The sequence below is a fragment of the Saimiri boliviensis genome, chromosome 10 (assembly GCF_048565385.1).
Source record: "Saimiri boliviensis isolate mSaiBol1 chromosome 10, mSaiBol1.pri, whole genome shotgun sequence".
NCBI classification, from domain to species: Eukaryota; Metazoa; Chordata; class Mammalia; order Primates; family Cebidae; genus Saimiri; species Saimiri boliviensis.
In genome coordinates this window covers 68,497,618-68,518,739 of record NC_133458.1, presented here as the reverse complement: position 1 = coordinate 68,518,739, position 21,122 = coordinate 68,497,618, and the positions used below count along the sequence as shown (strand labels likewise).

Sequence of the window (21,122 nt, the reverse complement as noted above, 5' to 3'; positions counted from 1 at the left end):
CATGAACTCAGAGTGAGCATTCAAGCTGGCCCACAGGCCAGAGACCCACACACAACATGGCTGCCCATCCTGTAATTCCAATTATGTTGTCAACATTTTGTTTGTTCCAGTTTTCTTTATATGCATAGGTATTCATGTGTATATGTGGATTTCTTTTTTACAATATCAGAATCATTAAGTAGTTCTGTCCAGGTTTTACACTAAACATTTTATAAACAGTTTTTTCACATTATTAAAAATTATTTGTAAATGGTATTTCTGATGACTGTACAAAATTCTATTAGAAAAATATCAAAATTCACTTTCCTATTGTTGGATGTTTGGATTGTTTCTGGCTTTTCACTATGTTAAATACTGGAAATAATCTCTTTTTACACCCATTTTTTGGTACACGTTTTATATCTTCCTTAGCATGGATTCTTAGAAATGAAATTACTGGATCAAAAAGTATAAATACTTTTAAGATTATTGATACATATTGCTTTCCTACAAAGCTATGCTATTTGCATTGACCACCAACTGGATAAAGTGTCCCTCTGTGCCTCTGAGATGGTCGCTAGTGGTCTCTGCCCTTGGAATTCACACCCTTGTGTTGTCCTGTGAATTCACACTGTACCAGAGTTGGTCTGTGTGACCCAACAGCATATGGCAGAAGCGCTAGTATGTCATTTCTTTCAGATTAGGTCATAGAAAAGATGGTGGCTTCCACCTTGGCTGTAAGTGTACTTCTGTCTTTCTGTCACGCATCATTTTCTGTGTGCAAAGCTCTACCTAGAGAGGCCCACAGAGAGGAACGGAAGCTTCCTGCCAACAGCCACACGAGGGAGCTGTTTCTCCCATTTTATTCTTTGCTTTTTAATTTTGTATCTATAAACTTTAAAAATAGTCCAATCTATCTTTCCCTATGTGATCTCTTTCATTACTTTTTAATTTGAAAAATGTATCAAAGTACTACATATTCATGGCAAAAAGAAAATGGCCGAATAATTCTAAATAGTTTATAATGAAAAACAGTAGTTCCTTGCCTTCTCTTTCGAAGTCTTAGCAATTGTTATCAGCCAGAATTTGATCAGAGAAACAGAACCACTAGGAGCGATATAGAATAAGGAATCTATAAAAGAAACTTTACCTTACACAATTGAGGGAGCTTGCTGAACACTCTGTGTAAGGCTGTTGCTTCTGTGTTCGGTGTTTGGGGCCTTAAGTCAGCAGCGCAGGCAGTCTGGAAGGGACGATAGACTTCAAGCGGAGGAGAGGAAAGATCAGCTTTAACCTGCATCAGTCTCTCACCCTCAACAAACCTCCAATTCAGATGACACAGGTGCCCTGCAGAAGTTGGTGACCTTTACCACAGAGCTTAGCGTGCACGCAGCCCAGGAGTAGCTGAAGCTGAAGGAAGTCACTCCTGAGTTCTTTCCTAAAATCATGATGTGAATATAGAAAAATAACGAAATCACTGAATTTATTTCCTCAGCTGGTCATTCATCTCCCTTGCAAGGGTTTAAGAACTACTACTTTAAAAATACTCATCTATGTGTGAAGTAAAAGCCAGTGGTAACCACCAGTTGGGCAGTATGCAAACATGTGTGCATGCACGTGAGCTTATTGTAAAAAATCTGGAAAATACTGCTCATTAGAGAAAATTTGCAAAATACTGCAAATTATAAAGCAGAAAAAGTAACCGCAGAAAACCTCTGTTGACACGTTAAAATTCTGGAGGTATTTCTGTTTTGTTTTTTGAGACAAGGTCTCACTTCGGTCACTCGGGCTGGAGTGATGGTACAATTATGGGTCACTGCAGCTCAAGTGATCCTCCACCTCAGCCTCCCAAAGTTCTGGGATTACGGGCATGAACTGCTGTGCCTGGGCTCCTTCCATCTTTTATAAAAGATGCTTTGGGGCCGGGTGCGGCGGCTCACGCCTGTAATCCTAGCACTTTGGGAGGCCAAGGTGGGTGGATCACCTGACGTCAGGAGTTCAAGACCAGCCTGGCCATCATGGTGAAACCCCAACTTCAAAAAAAAAAAAAAGCTTCTTTGAAGAATTGCTATCATACAGTTCTACATTCTGCTTTTTTCTCGTTTAGTATGAACTTTTCCACTATTACTAGCAATCTTTCTTGTGGGTCACCATTAAGAGGTGGTTAAGCCGGGCGTGGTGGCTCAAGCCTGTAATCCCAGCACTTTGGGAGGCCGAAGCGGGTGGATCACAAGGTCAAGAGATCGAGACCATCCTGGTCAACATGGTGAAACCCCGTCTCTACTAAAAATACTAAAAATTAGCTGGGCATGGTGGCATGTGCCTGTAATCCCAGCTACTCAGGAGGCTGAGGCAGGAGAATTGCCTGAACCCAGGAGGCGGAGGTTGTGGTGAGCCGAGATCGTGCCATTGCACTCCAGCCTGGGCAACAAGTGCGAAACTCCGTCTCAAAAAAAAAAAAAAAAAAAAAGGTGGTTAAATAAATGACCGTGCATTTGTGCATCTAACTCAATCATTAATTGCCCACCTCTTGTGAGTCATTTGGGTTCCTTCTTGGCACATACCTTCTCCTGGCTTGTATTTCTTGGGTGTAGGAGGTATAACCTCCTACCAAAGGTATGGCTCACACACCTGGTATGAAGTAAGTAGCATAGTTCTGAACACATGCCCAGGGAAGCCAGATAAAATCCACAGAAATGCCTCTACCTTTTCTGGGTATGACAGAAACTTCATTCTAAGCTTGTGCAATGTATTTATGTAGACAGAACACACATGCATGTGTGTAAGGCACATAAATACATTTCCCTCTATTATCTATTTGATTTCACCTACTTAACAACTGAAATGGAAAACCTATTAGGCCTGGAAAAGTCTTTTACAGCCAGGAATCGGAATGGTTTGGGATAATTTCTTTCAAATACTCATGTTAAGCTTTATTTGTATAAGAGAATTATTTAAACCTCGTCTTAAAAATATCTTGTCTAAAACAATCTTAAAAACAATCTAATATTAACCCAGAATATAACAATCTAAATTTTACTTGACTATTCACAATAGAATTTAAAAGTTGCAGCCAAAGTTAGTATAAACTAGTATTAACTAAAATATCAACAAGCACTTTAGTTAACAGTATTTAATTCAGACCCTACACTCAGCATCTCCCACAAGCAAGAACCTGGGTTAGGTTACGTGGAAGTTACAAAGATGAGTAAATAAAACACAGCATCCCTGCCAGCCCAGGAACAAAGGGATAGGAGTGAAGAAGATGGAAGTAGAAACTTAAATGCGATGACAGTAAGATAGAGATTGATTTCAAAGAATCACGGGAATCTGGAAAGGCCTCATAGAAAGACAGAATCTGAAGGCCTTTAGAAAGGCCTGTGTAAGGCAGAATTGGAAAGAAAAGTATGAACGAGGGCTCAGAGCCAGAAAAACAAGGCAGGTGTACAGGGGAAACATTTAGTAGCAGTGAGAAGACAGGGCTGGAACACAGACCAGGGCCCTATCAGGTCCAGCCTCAGCAGGAGATATGTGCAATGGGAACCATCGCACCGGATGAGGAGGAATATGAAAATTTAATCTTTATTTTAAAATGATAGTACACATCTACCAATTTATAAACATATGGTCAATTTATAGATTTTTAAGTCTACATTTTAATAAATATCTTCCATTGTGTTCATTTTACTAGTCATTTTTTGATTTTCCTAAAATTTATTACTCATTGATGATGAATCTATCTACTCCAAATTCTAAGCACTATACTGTTTTGGCTTTAAATACCATTTTTGGTTAAAGAGCCCTATTTAAATTGTTTAAATGAAATAAATAAATCAAAAATAAGTACACTTTGAAAAATACATTTTAATCCAAAAGTTCTGAATATTAGCATTTAGAAAGTTATTTACAATTTTACTATACCCTTTGTGAATAAAGAGATATCTAATTATGTACATGGAGCTACCTACAGTTGTTTCTTTCCAACTGACAAACCATAACTGTAGAAAAAGGGTAAGAGTTAAAGGTGCTGCAGCTCAAAATCGTTAAAATCAACTTAGATTCTGCAAATTTTCCCAGGGTTGAAAAATGCTGGTTAGATCAGGAAAGAGGAGGCAAATGAGTGCACCCCACTCCTCCCCCACTTTACACGGTGCTCCCTTACTTAACTGGCGAAGACCTGCACCTGAATTCTAGACAATTTCATATACAACAGGCCTCTTATTATGGGTCCATAGCAGATGGTTTAGGGTAGACATTTTAAAATTATCAATGGTAATGGCCTATCAATGACTTTCATGACTGCCCAATCTTCGTTTTAATGGTAGCCAAGAAACCATCAAGCGGAATGCCTGATCTGAACGTTTCCTCTGTGGCGTTGGTGAAGCTGACTATCTGCAGTATAAAATCTTATGATTTGATCGGAAGCCTCATTTTGACTAGAAACAGTAAAGAACAGCACTATGAAGATCAATGGAATGGTTCTAAATGCCTGTTTGCTACAGAAGGATTAGATGAAAGTTTTGTTTTTTTGCTTTTGTTTTTTGACACAGAGTCTGGCTCTATCACCCAGGCAGGAGTGCAGTTGCACAATCTCGGCTTACTGCAATCTCCACCTCCCGAGTTCAAGCAACTCTCCAGCCTCAGCCTCCCAAGTAACTGGGATTACAGGTACGTGCCACAACACCCAGATAAGTTTTGTATTTTTAGTAGAGATAGGGTTTCACAATGTTGGCCAGGTTGGTCCTGAGCTCCTGACTTCAAGTGATGCATCCACCTAGGCCTCCCAAAGTGTTGGGATTCAGGTGTGAGCCACTGCACCCTGCCTAGATGAAAGTTTTAAAAAGTCTGGGCTAATAAAATAATCCATCATTTTTCTTATGGTTAAAGCACTAAAAAGCTGCCACAGCATTTTTGAGATGAGAACATAAGGCTTGTGTGGCTTTATGATAGATACTGTTAGTCATTTTATTTGATTAAGCCCTTGGTCAGTCATCTATACCTTAATATTTTGTTCTTATAGAAAAATACAATCTATTTTATGAGTTACTAGAAATAAATAACGGAGAAAAATAGACACTACCTGATCCTAATGGTCTCTCTGGAAATTACAGCTTTTGACTGGGAAGATACACATATTGAATATAATTTAACTTCAAAATATATTTCATTCTATTCTATCCATTTTATTTTTTGTTTTTGTTTTTGTTTTTTGAGACAGTATTGCTCTGTCGCCCAGGCTGCAGTACAGTGACGCAATCTCAGCTTACTGCAAGCTCTGCCTCCTGGGTTCAAGCAATTCTCCTGCCTCAGCCTCCCGAGTAACTGGAATTACAGGTGCCCGCCACTATGCCTGGCTAATTTTTGTATTTTTAGTAGAGACGGGGTTTCACCATACTGGCCAGGCTGGTCTCAAACTCCTGACCTTGTGATCCACCTGCCTCAGCCTCCCAAAGTGCTGGGATTACAGGTGTGAGCCACTTTCCCCAGCCTGTTGTTTTTTCACTCTGTTGCCCAGGGTGAAGTGCAGTGGAGCACTTTCAGCCTCCTAGGTTCAAGTGATTCTTCTGCCTCAGCCTCACACCTGGCTAATTTTTGTATTTTTAGTAGAGAAGGGATTTTGCCATGTTGGACAGGCTTGTCTTGAACTCCTGAGCTCAGGTGATCCAACCACCTTGTCCTCCCAAAGTGATGGGATTACAGGCATTAGCCACTGTGCTTGGCTCTATTGCTTTTAATTTTCTAAGTGACTAGTAATAAGCAATCTAATGATTACTAGGTAGTAGAGAAAAACTTTTTAGTCATTTTTCTAGCTAAGAATTTCATTTAAAGATACCTGTGACATATCTCATGGTACTAAGAATATAAGAGAATTGGAAATCCAGTTTTTTTATGGTTTTTCTAAGAGATGGAATCTCACTCTGTTGCCCAGCCTGGAGAGCACTTGTGTGACAGCTGGAACTATAGGTGTGAGCCACCACACCAAGCCTGGAAATCCAGTTTTAATCTGTGAACTACAAATGGTTGGCAACTGTTTCCTTAATCGTTATTGCAGGAGTAGGCCCAACATGAGTCCATATGTAGCCCTTCTCTGGTCTGGTGGGAACTGTGGGAAATGGTGATGACCGTGACTTGAAATACTCAGAAGGTGCATGACAAACAAATTCCAAGTATTCCATCTTCCTTGGAAGATCTTCCTCTGGTCCTAGAAAGAAGCCAAGGGAAAAGTTAAATACATTTTTAAGCATATAGATCATTTTCATAAAATGTTAAAATTCCTACCACTCTGGGAGCAGTCTGGCATTAACCCTTGAGACACGCATTACTCTGAAGTTATTCTTAATCATTTTTTCCTCAACTGCTTAAAGAATAAGGCATTCTCCCAAAAACAGTGACTTGATAGAGGAAGGATTTTAAAAATAACAATATGAACACTTACATTGTGTTTATTTTGTACCCACGCTGTTCTAGGTTTACACGTATCAATACCTTCATTCCGCACAGCAACCCTCTGAGGTAGGCGCTATTCCCATTTTACATATGAAGAAAGTGAGTCAAGAGGGACTAAGAAATCTGCCAAAGTCACATAGCTAGTAAATGGCAGGCCATGAACCCAGACAGTCTGGCTCCAGAACTGGTGTTCTGACCCCATGCCATGCTGCCTCTTGTAGGACAGGGATGCACATCAGAATCTGGGGATTAGACAGAGGAGGCAGGAGAGGCTCCCTGAAGGTGACTGACACATCACTGCCTGTGCTGGGATCCTATCCCATAGATAAGGTAAATGAAAGTCCATTGTTCTACGTACTTACAAGCAGAAGGCCAGAACTGTTTGGTAATGTATCAAACTTGACATGTAGGTGAGAATAACAGTGGTATACTATTTGTCCCTGGAGTTCTCTCTAAAAAAACATTTATGCTTATTTTCAGGATGCAAAAGTAATACAAGTTCATTGCAGAAAGATTAAAAAGTCTGAAGTGGCCGGGCGCGGTAGCTCAAGCCTGTAATCCCAGCACTTTGGGAGGCCGAGGCGGGTGGATCACGAGGTCAAGAGATCGAGACCATCCTGGTCAACATGGTGAAACCCCGTCTCTACTAAAAATACAAAAAAATTAGCTGGGCATGGTGGCACGTGCCTGTAATCCCAGCTACTCAGGAGGCTGAGGCAGGAGAATTGCCTGAATGCAGGAGGCGGAGGTTGCGGTGAGCCGAGATCGCACCATTGCACTCCAGCCTGGGTAATGAGCGAAACTCCTCCTCAAAAAAAAAAAAAAAAAAAAAAAAAAAAAAAAAAAAAAAAAGTCTGAAGTAACTTTAAAAATCTGAAAACTTTCAAAGTTGTATTAATCAGTAAATTCTTGTGAGTCTATGTCAAAATTGTATCGTATCTTTTGAAATTAACAAAAGCACAGCAGCTGCCATTTCAATTATCAGCCTTTATGCTATATAGGCCTAAGATAACACGTGTACCATGCAGAGGCATACATACTCAGAATTTTCTTTTTTTTTTTTTTTTTTTTTTTAAATAGAGATGGGGTTTCACCATGCTGGCCAGGATGGTTTTGATCTCCTGACCTCGTGATCCATCCACCTCGGCCTCCCAAAGTGCTGGGATTACAGGTGTCAGAATTTCCAAGTATGGAATAACTGGGATAGTTCTTTTCTAAATTATTTTTTAGTAGATTTGTATAAGTAAGTAACCTAAATAACTTAGTTCTGAGCAATAAATTCTTGTAGTACAGTTTAACCCTAGGTAAGTCTAAAAAAATCTTATCCATATCACTTCTTAGTAGATGCATATTGCTCTAACTCAAAATAACTGACAGCACTCAAACTCATATTTTCTATAAAGCCCTCTAATTTTTTTGTACATAATAATACTTACGCTTTTTTTGTCATGGACTGAATTGCATTCGCCCACCAACCTCTAAATTCATATGTTGAAGCCCTAATCCCCAATGTGATGGTATTTGGAGATGAGACCTTTAGGGAGGCAATTAAGGTTAAATGAAACCACAAGCGCAGGGCCCTCATCTGACAGAACTGGTGTCCTTATAAGAAGAAACATCAAAGAGCTCTCCCTCCATGTGTACACACAGAGGAAAGGCCACATGAGGACACAGCAAGAAGGTGGCCATCTACAAGCCAGGAAGAAAAGCCTCCCCAGAAACCCTTTTTGCCAATACCTTGATGTTGGACTTCAGCCTCCAGAACTGTGAGAAAGTGACTTTCTGTTGTTTAAGCCACTCAGTCTGTGGTATTTTGTCATAACAGCCCAAGCTGACTAACATACTCCTTCACATAATATTGGAGAGTTAACTAAGTTAAAGAACTGTACCATTTGTCAAACTCACCTATGATATAGGAGGCAGGATCAAATTGGTCTCTGGGGCTGGAGAGGGTGGGAATGAGCCACGTCAGTGCTGCACTCTTCTCGCAGTACTGGTCCTGGATAAAGCCTCTGATCTGAGCGTAGTAGGGCTTTCCATCTTGTTCATCGATCACAGAAACAACATCACCAATTTGATAATATACTCCCTGGGGGAAAGAGAGATAATCCCACATTGAAAAAAAAAAATAGAACACCACAGTTATGAATGAACCTTAATAGGTAAGCAAGTTTTCAAAGTGGTCAATGAAAGGTGTTCGAGGTAGTCCAATGGATCAATGTATACATGTTTGTTTATTTGTTTGGCCAATGCTAAAGTTGTTTCACTTTTGAATGAAAATTATACATACACATACGAGGGTGCATGTTCGACAGTTTAGAGAAAACATTTGTTCATAAAGTACTTTGATTTTTTTTTTTTTTTTGAGATGGCGTCTGGCTCTGTTGCCAGGCTGGAGTGCAGTGGCATAATCTCAGCTCACTGCAACCTCTGCCTCCTGGGTTCAAGCGATTTTCCTGCCTCAGCCTCCCAAGTAGCTGGGACTACAGACAGGCACCACCATGCGCAGCTAAGTTTTGTATTTTTAGTAGAGATGAGGTTTCACCATATTGGCCAGGATGGCCTCGATCTCTTAACCTCGTGATCCGCCCACTTCAGGCTCCCAAAGTGCTGGGATTACAGGAGTGAGCCACCACACCCAGCCCTACTTTTATTTTACATTGCCATAGTACTATCCCTACTTTTTTAAAAATAGACTTTATTTTTTAGAGAGTTTTTAAGTTTACAGCAAAACTAGCAGAAGTAGAAAGATTTCCCATATACTGCCTGCCCCCACACATGCATATCCTTTCCCATTATCAATAATCCCTCCCACCACTAGAGTGGTACACTTGTTACATAGAGGAACCTACACTGACACAGCATCATCAAAGACCGGAGTTCACATTAGGGTTCACTCTTGGTGCTGTGTATAGTGTGGGGTTGGGCAAATGTATAATGACATGTACCTACCATCATAGTATCACAGAGAGTATTAATAGTTTCACTGGCCTAAAAATTCTCTGTGCTCTGTACTATCCCTTCTTTGTTGGCCACAGTCATGAAGCAGTAGTAAGGTTAAATGGCTTGCTCAAAGCCATAGAGACTGTAGCAGAAGCTCCTACATCAGCTCAGTAGTCTTTCTCTGTACTGTCTTGAAAATCAATGCTGATTTGGTAAGAATGTATTCTACGAACTACCCTCCCCAACCATCCATTCAAAGAAAACAGATACCATGAATTCAAACCAAAACAAATTCAAACCAAAAATAATCTTTGGATTATAAGTAGTCTTCAGGATATGTTTACCTCAACCTACTGTACATCTCCTAGACTCACTGCTGCCTTTCTCTTCTACTCCCAGTTGAGTTTTATATCCTTCCACAACACTACTGGTATTTCTGGCATTCAAGGCTTTGTGTCTCATTCATTTCTGTTTTATTTATACTCAACTAATGCGTACATGTCTTGTGTTAAATCCTCCCTATGACTCTGCTATCCATCCTATGTCCTCTTCCCTGGGTCTTGAACTGGAAATAATCTCTCCTCTGAACACCCATAATGGTTGATCCAAATCTTTGACATTCAGCACCTCCTTAAGTAGGTGTAGTTCTTGGTGGGACACAACGTCCTTGACTATGGGAACAGTGTAATTCATTGCTGCTTCCCTTAAACAGTGACTTGGCAGAAGGTAAAGCTTCAAGAATGTGCACCTTAACCCTAAAAACACTTCTGAGGAAATACTTCCAGTAACTGAACTGCAACATAGCACCTGATAGGCCAGGAGTTTTTTCCTGGTGGACCTTTTATCCATGTGTCTGAGGGTGGCTGTTGCACCTGCGTCACTATGGATGGGTCTGGTCTATGCAGGCCAGTCTGCTACTTGCTAGTTCCTACCCATCTACAGCTGGTCCTTCCTCCCAGCCACTAGTCCAAAGTTATTTATCATATAAATACTTTGCATTTATGGTTTGCTTTGTCAACATGTATAACTAGTATTCTCAAATTCTAAATGAGAATACTTGCTTATCATAGGCACTCAAATGTATGCTGAATGAACATGAATCCAAAACATCTCCCAGACTCTGCGTTCACAGTGTGAAAGCAGAACTGCAAAGTAAAGACAACGTCTGAGTGAAAGATTCCAGTGGCAAGCAGTGCCTGGCATACAGTAGGTATTTATTAATATGTGCTCTGTTGTGCACATATATCTAACACCAAACAGGACTAAGTCACTGATCTGAGTAGTCACCTCATTTGCTGAGATGATTCATGGTTTCTGATGAACAAAAGGGGTCCACACAAGATGGTGAACAGCACTAGTTTAGACATCACCAGACCTGAGTTCACAGAGTTGTTCTGCCACTGCCGTGCTCCAGGGATGCCACTCAGCCATTCTGGGTCTTGGGTGGTCACACTCTTGGCCATGATCCCTAGTGGCTCCCACTCAGCTTCCTCTTGCATGCCTGATCTGGGCTCTAGCTTAGTGGCTGGCAGTGACCTCTTGAACTTACCACCAAGGTGCTGCCTGCCAGTGGCACTGCTGTGATAGCCCCCCACAATACTGGGCATTTGCAACATTACTTTTACTACTTTGTTGCATTACTGTCCTTATCATTTAATAAACATGGGTGGTAGACAACAATACAAAAGTACAGACAGTCACAGTAACAGATCGCACATGCCTTTCCATGGAGACAAACATGGAAATCATTAGTACACTAAATCTGTAGCTCAACAACTTGCTTCTGGCTTTAATCTGTCAACTGTGAAGGTAATGTACAAATATGAAGATGTGATAACTCCTACTATTCATTGAGTGCTTATTCTGCTAAGTGCTTAACACATATAATTTCACTTTGTCCACTGAGGTAGTAACTATTTACAATTCCTATTTTACAGATAAACACTAGAGAGGTTGGTCCTCATCACAGAGCCAGTCACTTGCTAAAGCTATATAGCCAGGAACTATGCTCTAGGCTTAAGCTCTGGCATGAGACTGCCTCACTCCATGACTTGTTGGCTATGTGATTTTGGACAAGTTAATTAACCTCGCTGTGCCTCAATGTTCTCATCCAGAAAACAGGGATAACAGTACCCCCCTTATAGAGTGAAGTGAATGAAATAAAGCACATAAAATGCTTAGGCACTGATACAAAGTAACTGTTTGCTAAACTGTAGCTATTTATTATTAACAATGTATGACACATTGGAAAAATAAGAGAGATGTTGGGAAAAGTAAGAGTATAGACTTTTTTTGTTGTTTTTTCCCAGACCTGCTGAGGAATGCCACTGTACTCCTGCGGGGAGGAACAGACTTTGACTATACAGACTGTGGGCTTAAAAAAAAAGTACACTTAGGCCAGGTGCGGTGGCTCATGCCTATAAATCCCAGCACTTTGGGAGGCTGAGGGGAGCGGATCACTTGAGGTCTGGAGTTTGAGATCAGCCTAACCAACGTGCAGAAACCCCGTCTCTACTAAAAATACAAAATTAGCCAGGTGTGGTGGCACATGCCTGTAATCCCAGCTACCTGGGGGGCTGAGGCAGGAGCATCACTTGAACCTGGGAGGTTTCGGTGAGCTGAGATTGTGCCACTGCACTTCAGCTGAGGCAACAAGAGGAAAACTCCATCTCAAAAAAAAAAAAAAAAAAAAAAAAAAAAAACAAAGTACACTTAAGGGCATAATCACTTGAGTTTCTCCGTCCACCTGGGTCAAGTATAAAGTATTCACACCACTGTCCCCTAAATGACAGTTCAGATCCCAAAATACCAAATACCCTTCAATGGTTGCTTCCTATGCCATGCCAGGCCTGCGGAGCCTTAAAGGTCTATGTTCTAATTCCTTTCCTAAAACTTCCGGTTTAAACACAACAATCTGTCACTTCTCTCAATGAGGTATCAGATTTCCATGGACTTTGACCCTAGGAAACTTGACCTCCTCGTTCTTTATCAAAACATCTTGGAATTCCTCTCACCATGGATTTCTAGTAGGTGTTAATTCCCACTACTACTCTTACTCAGCTCAACTCCACATAAGGCATTTTAGAATCTCTGAGCCTACTCTACCCATTTGACAACACAGTCTACAACCTCTACTAAGAGGGGAGACCCCCTATCCCCTTCTCGCTTCCTGGCCTCCACCTCCTCCTCCCCTCCAGATGGGAAGGAGGGTGAAAAAAAAAAAGAAATAAAATACCAAAGAGCTGGGAAGAGGACTCCTTTTTCAGTTCCCAGTATCTCTGCTATCTACAAACCTTGAAAGAGTTGCAAATGAATGTTATCCCTACTGGCTGGAGCTGGAGCCTGGCACTGGGTCACACCCCTATATCTGCACAGCCCAGGCTCCCTCCTGGAAATACTTCTGCCAACTAATAATTTACTGCCTTTGTCTTGACTCTGTAAGCCCCCAACCCTGCCTGTTCCCACTCACACTGTGTATAAACTAGCAAATCAATGAAGCCAAAAGATTGTAAGGTCTGATGTCAAGCCAATGGACATAGTTTCACCTCAGTTTCCCCTTTAGCATTGTAAGCCTATAAAAGGGGAAAGAAGCTGCTTCTCGGGGAGCTTGGTGAATAAAGCTGTAGCCCCCACAGCAGCTCCTGGCCGAATAAAAAGCCACTTCCTTCCTCAGTTCGGTGTTCGAGGTTTGCTTCTCACTGCTCCTGCTTCACTACTGGTCCCAATCCTGTCTCTGTCCTTCATATTCTTCAATGCCATCACACTAATGGCTCACTCTTCCATGGCTTCACACTATACAATCAGCATTTTAAGAACCATTCCTATAATCTACACTAAAAAAATACTTAAGATCCTCAGCCGGGCGCGGTGGCTCAAGCCTGTAATCCCAGCACTTTGGGAGGCTGAGGCGGGTGGATCACGAGGTCGAGAGATCGAGACCATCCTGGTCAACATGGTGAAACCCCGTCTCTACCAAAGATACAAAAAATTAGCTGGGCATGGTGGCGTGTGCCTGTAATCCCAGCCACTCAGGAGGCTGAGGCAGGAGAATTGCCTGAACCCAGGAGGCGGAGGTTGCGGTGAGCCGAGATCGCGCCATTGCACTCCAGCCTGGGTAACAAGAGTGAAACTCCGCCTCAAAAAAAAAAAAAAAAAAAAAAAAAAAGATCCTCACATCGTATTTCAGTAGGCATCTTCTCCTCCCCCTTCAGTTCTAGATGAGATGTTTTAATAACAGCCACTTGCCGGGCGTGGTGGCTCACGCCTGTAATCCCAACAATTTGGGAGGCCGAGGTGGGCAGATCACCTGAGGTCAGAAGTTCCAGACCAGTCTGATCAACATGGAGAAACCCCGTCTCTATAAAAATTATAAAATATTAGCCAGACGTGGTAGCGCATGCCTGTAATCCCAGCTACTTCAGTGGCTGAGACAGAAGAACAGCTTGAAACTGAAAGGCAGAGGCTGCGGTGAGCCAAGACCATACCATTGCACTCTAGCATAAGCAACAAGAACGAAACTCCATCTCAAAAAATAAAAAATAGCCACTTATGGGGGAAAACAGCTAAGAAAAGAACAAAAAGTATAATCACAACTTATACAAATAAAGAGTAGCAGAGACCTTTAGACTAATCTGATGTTTAACATTACCTTGTAGAAGATTGATTCTGCGGTGATTATGGTGGAAACTGACTCAGGAGCTTTGATAGGCTATGAAAATACAAAAAAAAAATTAGCACATTCATAGTATGTATGTATGTACAGGCATTTTCCCAGCTCTAGGAGAGTTCTGTAATTTGAGAAATACTAAAATGTATTGTTTGGTGACAAGAACTGCAATAAAAAGATAAATGATTTTCTGAATGTTGTAGCAAAGCAGTCTCAGTATTTCCACTCCAATTTCTGAGACAAAGGACAAGCTTCTGATTATGCTGCTGAGATCTAATGCAAAGTCCTCTCGGTGCTCCACTACATATAAACATTCCAGTTATAAAAATATACCTGTTCTAACAGCCTGAGCATGACAAAATGCAAGTAATAAAGAATGTACAGGTGAATACAAAGTGAAAAAGTGTCTCCCTGAAGACATTTTTCAACTCAACTATGGAACTAGCCATAATACTCAACATCAATTTTCTAGCAAGCTGGAACTAAGGCATTAGAAACTTTGAGAATTCTTAGTAATTTGCCACCATCCAACCACTTTTGAAATCCCTACCAAAGGTGCAATACATATTTTTATGCCACAACATGGAAACTAGACCTCCCCAGATCTGTCTTGCTTGGTACCATCGAAGAAAGGGGTTGCAGAGAATAATAATAATTACTGAGAACATGGTATACCATACTTAAAAGGAAAAAAATGGGTATATGTGATACAAATATAAACAACATGTTTTGTGTAATCAACAAATGCCTCACTTAACTAAATTATAAAAATCTTAAATAAATTTGAAGCAACTACTCTGAATAAGAAAATGCTTCGGAAAGGGGAATATCACATACTGGGCTGTGTCGGGGGTGGGAGGTAAGGGGAGGGAGAGCATTAGGACAAATATCTAATGCATTAAAGGCTTAAAGCTAGATGATTGGTTGATAGGTGCAGCAAACCACCAGGGCACATGTAAACTATGTAACAAACACTTTCTGCACATGTATCCCAGAACTTAAAGTAAAATTTAAAAAATAAATTAAATTTAAAAAGTATTAAATTAATACTCTGTCATCTGCATAAGTCTACTGCAGGGTCCCTTTGTGTTTTAGAAATATGCCCAACTTCAGAAATGTCTTTACCGGTTAAGTGAAACACTCCTGTTCTGAAAGAAAAGAGTATCATACTGAGACTTTAAAAAATAGTCCATAATGCACTGTCCACTGTGTTTGACCATTATCCCTTGTTTATAAAAAGTGAGAATTTAATTTCAATAAAAATATGCTTTTAACTATTTCCAGCACAGGTCTTTCAGCAATCTCTTTTCTTAGAGCAGAAGAGGAGATAAGGCTAAACAAAATTTTTGACTCATAAAGTCATCGAATCCATCATCATTTGAAGTTAAGATACATTTTCTGGGGCTTTTATAACAAATAAATATGCAAATGATGAGTTCCAGTATTAATATTTACTTAAATGTTTAAAGAATGAAAAAAAAAGTTTTCTTAGTGTACCTTGCCATATTAAGAACCACAATCTCTCCTCTTCCTTTGCATAGAGAACCCAAAAAAATGGGCTCAAGGCTGGTATTTCTTTTTATCATTATTATTTTTTTGAGATGGAGTCTTGGTCTGTCGTCCAGGCTGGAGGGCAGTGGTGCTATCTCGGCTCACTGCAAGCTCCATCTCCGTGATTCAAGCGATTCTCCTGCCTCAGCTTCCAGAGTAGCTGGGACTACAAGCACGCACCACCACGCCCAGCCAATTTTTTGCATTTGTAGTAGAAACAGTTTCACCGTGTTAGCCAGGACGGTCTCGATTTCCTGACCTCGTGATCTGCCCGCCTCGGCCTCCCAAAGTGCTGGGATTACAGGCGTGAGCCACCGAGCCGGGCAATATTTCTTTTAAACCCGTATTTTATTTTATTTTTTTTTGAGACGGAGTTTCGCTCTTGTTACCCAGGCTGGAGTGCAATGGTGCGATCTTGGCTCACTGCAACCTCCGCCTCCTGCGTTCAAGCAGTTCTCCTGCCTCAGCCTCCTGAGTAGCTGGGATTACAGGCACGCGCCACCACGCCCAGCTAATTTTTTGTATTTTTAGTAGAGACGGGGTTTCACCATGTTGACCAGGATGGTATCGATCTCTCGACCTCGTGATCCACCCGCCTCGGCCTCCCAAAGTGCTGGGATTACAGGCTTGAGCCACCGCGCCCGGCCCATAAACCCGTATTTTATATTTTCCAGGGGAAAAAGTAAAAGAGTATTATTAACTTTATAAACAGTGAGCCTCCTGCAACAGAGCTCATTCCCTTTTGGGGAGTCTGGACCACCCCCAGAATACTGAGGAAGGGCTTCCAAGGGCAGAGTCCAAGTTCAGTGGGGAGAAATGAAGGCAGTGGCAGGATATACACAACATCATTACAGTAAAAGGCACTGTCAACAGACATCTTACATTTTTCAATTTAAATATATGTCTTCTCCCTTTTCCTTTGGTGGAAACTTTCTTTTCAGCAGCCGGAGCAGATTTGTATTTAGTGTTTCTGAGCCGAGCAGACCTCCTGTGAATTTCCTGCTTACTCTGTTACACAAATTAAAGAACAAAAAGAGAAAGAAGTAAAAAGGGTAGAAAGGTTGCAGTCCCAGTACAACCATCTTACAAGGATCCTGGAGTATGCACTTTATAAGAACATTTAGCAATTAAGAGTGCGCCTTTGCTTTTCAAACGGGGTAATTACAGTAACTGGGCTAAAACCACAAGTCCAGCACCCCAAATCTCCGAGCTCGCAGGACAAGCCTCTACACAGCCTCCCAAAGGTGTGAGCTGCTTATAATAGGGCAGGAGGCAGGAGTAGGAGTCAGTCTAGGCCAAGAAAATACCTATTCATTTGTTGTGTCTACAGGAGAAAAACACTTAACTTTACTCCGTAAGGCCAGAGAAAGTATTACGCTATAGCATCTCCTACAATGGAATACTTAAGCTGCCATTTACAATAACGACAATAATCCTTATTTCATAACCTGATTACGACAAAACCTTTATTAACAAGGAATGAGGTCCTGCATCTGTGGCATGACCCTGTTTACGACTGTGTAGACGTGTGTATACTGAGATTTTCAGAAGGGCTTTACATTTTCTTGCTTCCTTATGCTTTGAATTTCTTACAATAACAGGTGCTTCGGAATGGGCCAAACCAAAGATCCCAGTAGGAGGTGGGGAGGGGGCGTCCCAGTCCGGCAGGAGCATCGCGATCCGGGAAGCCCGTGCCCGCCCGCTCCCCGGGCCGGCCTAGCGCCTGCCCGGCCTTCGCCGGCGGGAGAGGCCGGAGGAGCTCACCTGCTTGCCGCCCCCGCCCCCGTTGCTCTGCGGAGGGGCGGCGGAGGTGCTGGCAAAGGTCGCCGCGCCGAAGCCGCCGCCGCCGCTGCTGCCCCCAGTCCCTGCGGCCGCCCCCGAGCCGGCAGCCCCGCCGCCCGCGCCGCCCCGGCCCGTGCAGTGATGACAGAGGATCTCCCCCTGCGCGCCCTTCTTCCACATGGAGGACGACGTGGTCTTGCAGACGCTGCAGGTGGGCTTCAGGCCCAGCGGCATGGTGGCCGGCTCGGGCGGCCCCCGCGGGCGCAGAGACACGGGAATGGCGGAGGCTGGCCCGGCCGCCCACTGGTCGGCCAGCCACTCCCGGCGACAGGAAGAGCTGTGAGGCCGACGGCACCGAGCTGCCCGTGAAGGGATTAGGCCGCGGCCGCTGCCCTCTGGAGGCGGAAAGCGGGTTCCGCCAGCTCTGCCGGCTCGGCGCCCAGCACCAGACCCGGGAGGCCCGAGGCACCGGGAAGCAGAACGGACCCGGCCGGCGAGGAACGCCAGGCAGCGGCCCACGGAGACTTCCGGCGATGGGCTGGCCCTAGGGCCCCACAGCCCGACCGCCTGACCGGAAGTGCAGCACCCGGAATTGCTGGGAGCTTGCTGCAGTTCCACTTGCTGTCGCTTAGGGGCGCGGTTCTCAAACTTTTTGGTCTCAGGCCTAGAATTTGCCGGGTAAAATACGGAACACCGAATTAAATGCGGCTTTTAGGTAAACGACGGATTTTTTTTTTTTTTTTTTTTTTTAGCACAAGAGTATCCTATGTAATAATAGTTTATCTCAGACACGTTTAACTGGGAGTCCTGTATTTTATGTGCTAAATCTGGCAATACAGGCCTGGCGTGGTGGCTCCTGCGGCAATCCCAGTACTTTGGGAGGCGGAGGGCCGATTACTTGAACTCAGGAGTTCAAGATCAACCTGCCCAACATGGTGAAATCCCGTTTCTACTAAAAATACAAAAATTAGCCAGGCGCAGTGGCGGGCTCCTGTAATCCCAGCTACACTGGAGCTGAGGCAGAGGTTGCAGTGAGCCAAAATCGCGCCACCACACTCCAGCCTGGCTGACAGAGTGAGATTCCAAAATAAATAAATAAATAAATGTCTGACAATCCTACTCAGGACCCCTTTACACTCTTAAAAGTTATACATCTTCCTATGTCGCCCCCCACCCACCATTCTTTTGTTTAGGTGAATTCAGAGCATGCCATTTACAGACATCAACAAGGGGTTCAGAACATGTCATCCACTGATATTTATGTATTAGAAATTGAAATTGAGACATTTTACAGCCTAAGACGTCAGCCACACATTCTTCAGCCATTAGGTAATATCGTTGCATGTCCTGTGGACTCTGAAGAGCATTCCAATTGGAGAATGTGAAGAAAATTGAGTAACTGGTTTAGCATTGTTGGAAAACAGTTTTGGGTCTGAGGGCCCAGCCGTTGACAAATAGCTGGCCTGGGAGAAGCACAGTATGAGAAGCCAGACCACCTCTTTTAATGTCACTAGTCAGTGCAGGTCTTGCCAGAGAAATCAGTCTCCTTCTCAGCCTCTCTTCATGATCCTGGGTTTCCTAGACTTAATACCCTTGGCGAGATCTTGATGAATATACTGGGGTGGGGAGGAAGCAGTGGGGAGAAACATTAAATGCCTATTATGTCACAAAACCACATTTAGTGCCTCTGACAACCTTGGAATGAGATATTACCCGATTTTACTGTTAATTGGTGATCAACAGAGGCACTTCTGTGTGGACTGGATGTCATCATAACTGCTGCCCTTGGCACCACTTTCGAGGAGGGCTTTGGAGCAGGCCCCTGGGGTGTGGGTTATGGCTCAGTTATCTTCCGTGTAAGTTTCCGTTTTCCTAACAAAAGTAAATTTCCGCCGGGTGCGGTGGCTCACGCTTGTAATCCCAGCACTTTGGCAGGCTGAGGCAGGTGGATCACCAGAGGTCAGGAGTTTGAGACCAGCCTGACCAGTGTAGTGAAACCCTGTCTTTTAAAAAAAAACAAAAACAAAAATAAGTTTCCAGGACTGTTTGGATTAAGGCGAACTGTAAAAGTGGTTCAGGAGACTAGGTAAAGAGTGTTGTCTCATTTTAGAACAATGCTGAAGGTCTTTAGGGCCTGCCATCCCAAAATAAGCCACTCTGGCATATTGATTCCTCTGAGCTAACGGCAATGGAGCAAACAACAGATGCAGGGAAGGCTCTCTGACCACCCTCTTTCTGTTTGAAGCAGAACATAAAAGTTCCCTTGTGCAAGGTGCCCTTTCTATACCAGGAAGAGAAGAATATTCTTATTGCTAGAGGCAGAGTTGCCACTGAGATAAATCTACAAGCAAAACCTTACAAAAATTTGTGACCTCTATTTTCCATTAGTTTCCCACATACAGTTCTTAGTCACTTTCCCACAATTTACCGGCCTTAGCCCAAGCCCCTCTGTCTTGTCACATCCCTGCATGCAATTTATTATTATTATTATTATTATTATTATTTTCAGACTCTCGCTCTGTCGGCCAGGCTGGAGTGCAGAGGCATGATCTCAACTCACTGCGACCTCTGCCTCCCAGGTTTGAGCAATTCTCCTGCCTCAGCCTCAAGTAGCTGGGATTACAGGTGTGCATCACCACACCCAGTTAATTTTTGTATTTTTAGTGGAAACGGGGTTTCACCATGTTGGTCAAACTGGTCTTGAACTCCTGACCTTGTGCTCCACCTGCCTCAGCCTCCCAAAGTGCTGAGATTACAGGTGTGAGCCACCATGTCTGGCCATTATTCTTTGTTTAAAAAGGCATATAAGCTTTTGGGCCTAATAACTTCTATTGATATTTACTTTTCTTACAAAGGCTCCTGTGCATATACAAATATTAAATAAAACTTTTATGCATTTCCCAGTAAATCTGTCTTATGCCCAGCCACAGAACCAAAGAGGAGAGAAGAGGCCAGGTGGAGTGGCTCATGCCTGTAATCCCAGCACTTTGAGAGGCTGAGGCAGGCGATCACCTGAGGTTAGGAGTTCGAGACCACCCTGGCCAACATAGTGAAATCCCATCTCTACTAAAAATACAAAAAAATTAGCCAGGTATGGTGGGGTGCCTGTAATCCCAGCTATTTGGGAGGCTGAGGAGGGAGAATTGCTTGAACCTGGGAGGTGGAGGTTGCAGACTGGGGGACAGAGCAAGTGAGAGACTCTGTCTCAAAAAAAAAGGTCGGGGGGAGAGAAGGAAGTTTTTCCTTACCTACAGTGTGAGGAAATCCTAGGTGCTTGATTTCCATGCTCCTGATGTCTCTCTCCATTTGGTAACATATATCTCTACTTGCAACTCATCTACAATTTACTCCCTTTCACTCACCGAAAACTTTGGCCTATAGTTCACCAGCTTCCTCTCCACTGTAAGACACAGCCATGGATCAGGTCAATATTCACATGTACAGTTGTCCCTCGGTATCCGTGAAGGATTGATTCCAGGGACTTCTCCTCTTCTTCCTCCTCATCCTCTTGTGCTGATATTCATTCGGGGTGGCTGACCCTGACTTGATCAAGGGCACACTTTTGGATATAGAGGTCCAGGTATTTCTTCTACATGCATTCCTCCTTGACCTAGAACTGGTCTACACAGTCTTTCCCCTTGAGATCCTCTGCACTATAGTGGAAGCAGAAAAAGGCCAACTTGAACTGTTCCCCACAGGGGCCGCTGGCCATTCCCCCAAGGCACAGGCAGTTCCAGTTACTGTCTTCATTTGG

General features: G+C 43.0%; 1 protein-coding gene across 2 annotated transcripts in view; it reads right to left on the bottom strand.

Moving 5' to 3' along the window:
* GATAD1 (GATA zinc finger domain containing 1) overlaps positions 1-17,917 on the bottom strand; it is a 50,863-nt gene extending 32,946 nt beyond the window's left edge. For both annotated transcript variants that reach the window (XM_074379434.1, XM_039472675.2), the window contains exons 1-5: positions 17,351-17,917; positions 16,469-16,594; positions 14,018-14,077; positions 8,332-8,515; positions 1,130-6,181 (exon numbers count right to left, since the gene is read on the bottom strand). In XM_074379434.1, the coding sequence (XP_074235535.1) occupies positions 5,991-6,181; positions 8,332-8,515; positions 14,018-14,077; positions 16,469-16,594; positions 17,351-17,602 (813 nt within the window). In that variant the 5' untranslated portion in view covers positions 17,603-17,917 and the 3' untranslated portion in view covers positions 1,130-5,990. The remainder of the gene's footprint in view (positions 1-1,129; positions 6,182-8,331; positions 8,516-14,017; positions 14,078-16,468; positions 16,595-17,350) is intronic.
* Between the last annotated feature and the right edge of the window lie 3,205 nt (positions 17,918-21,122).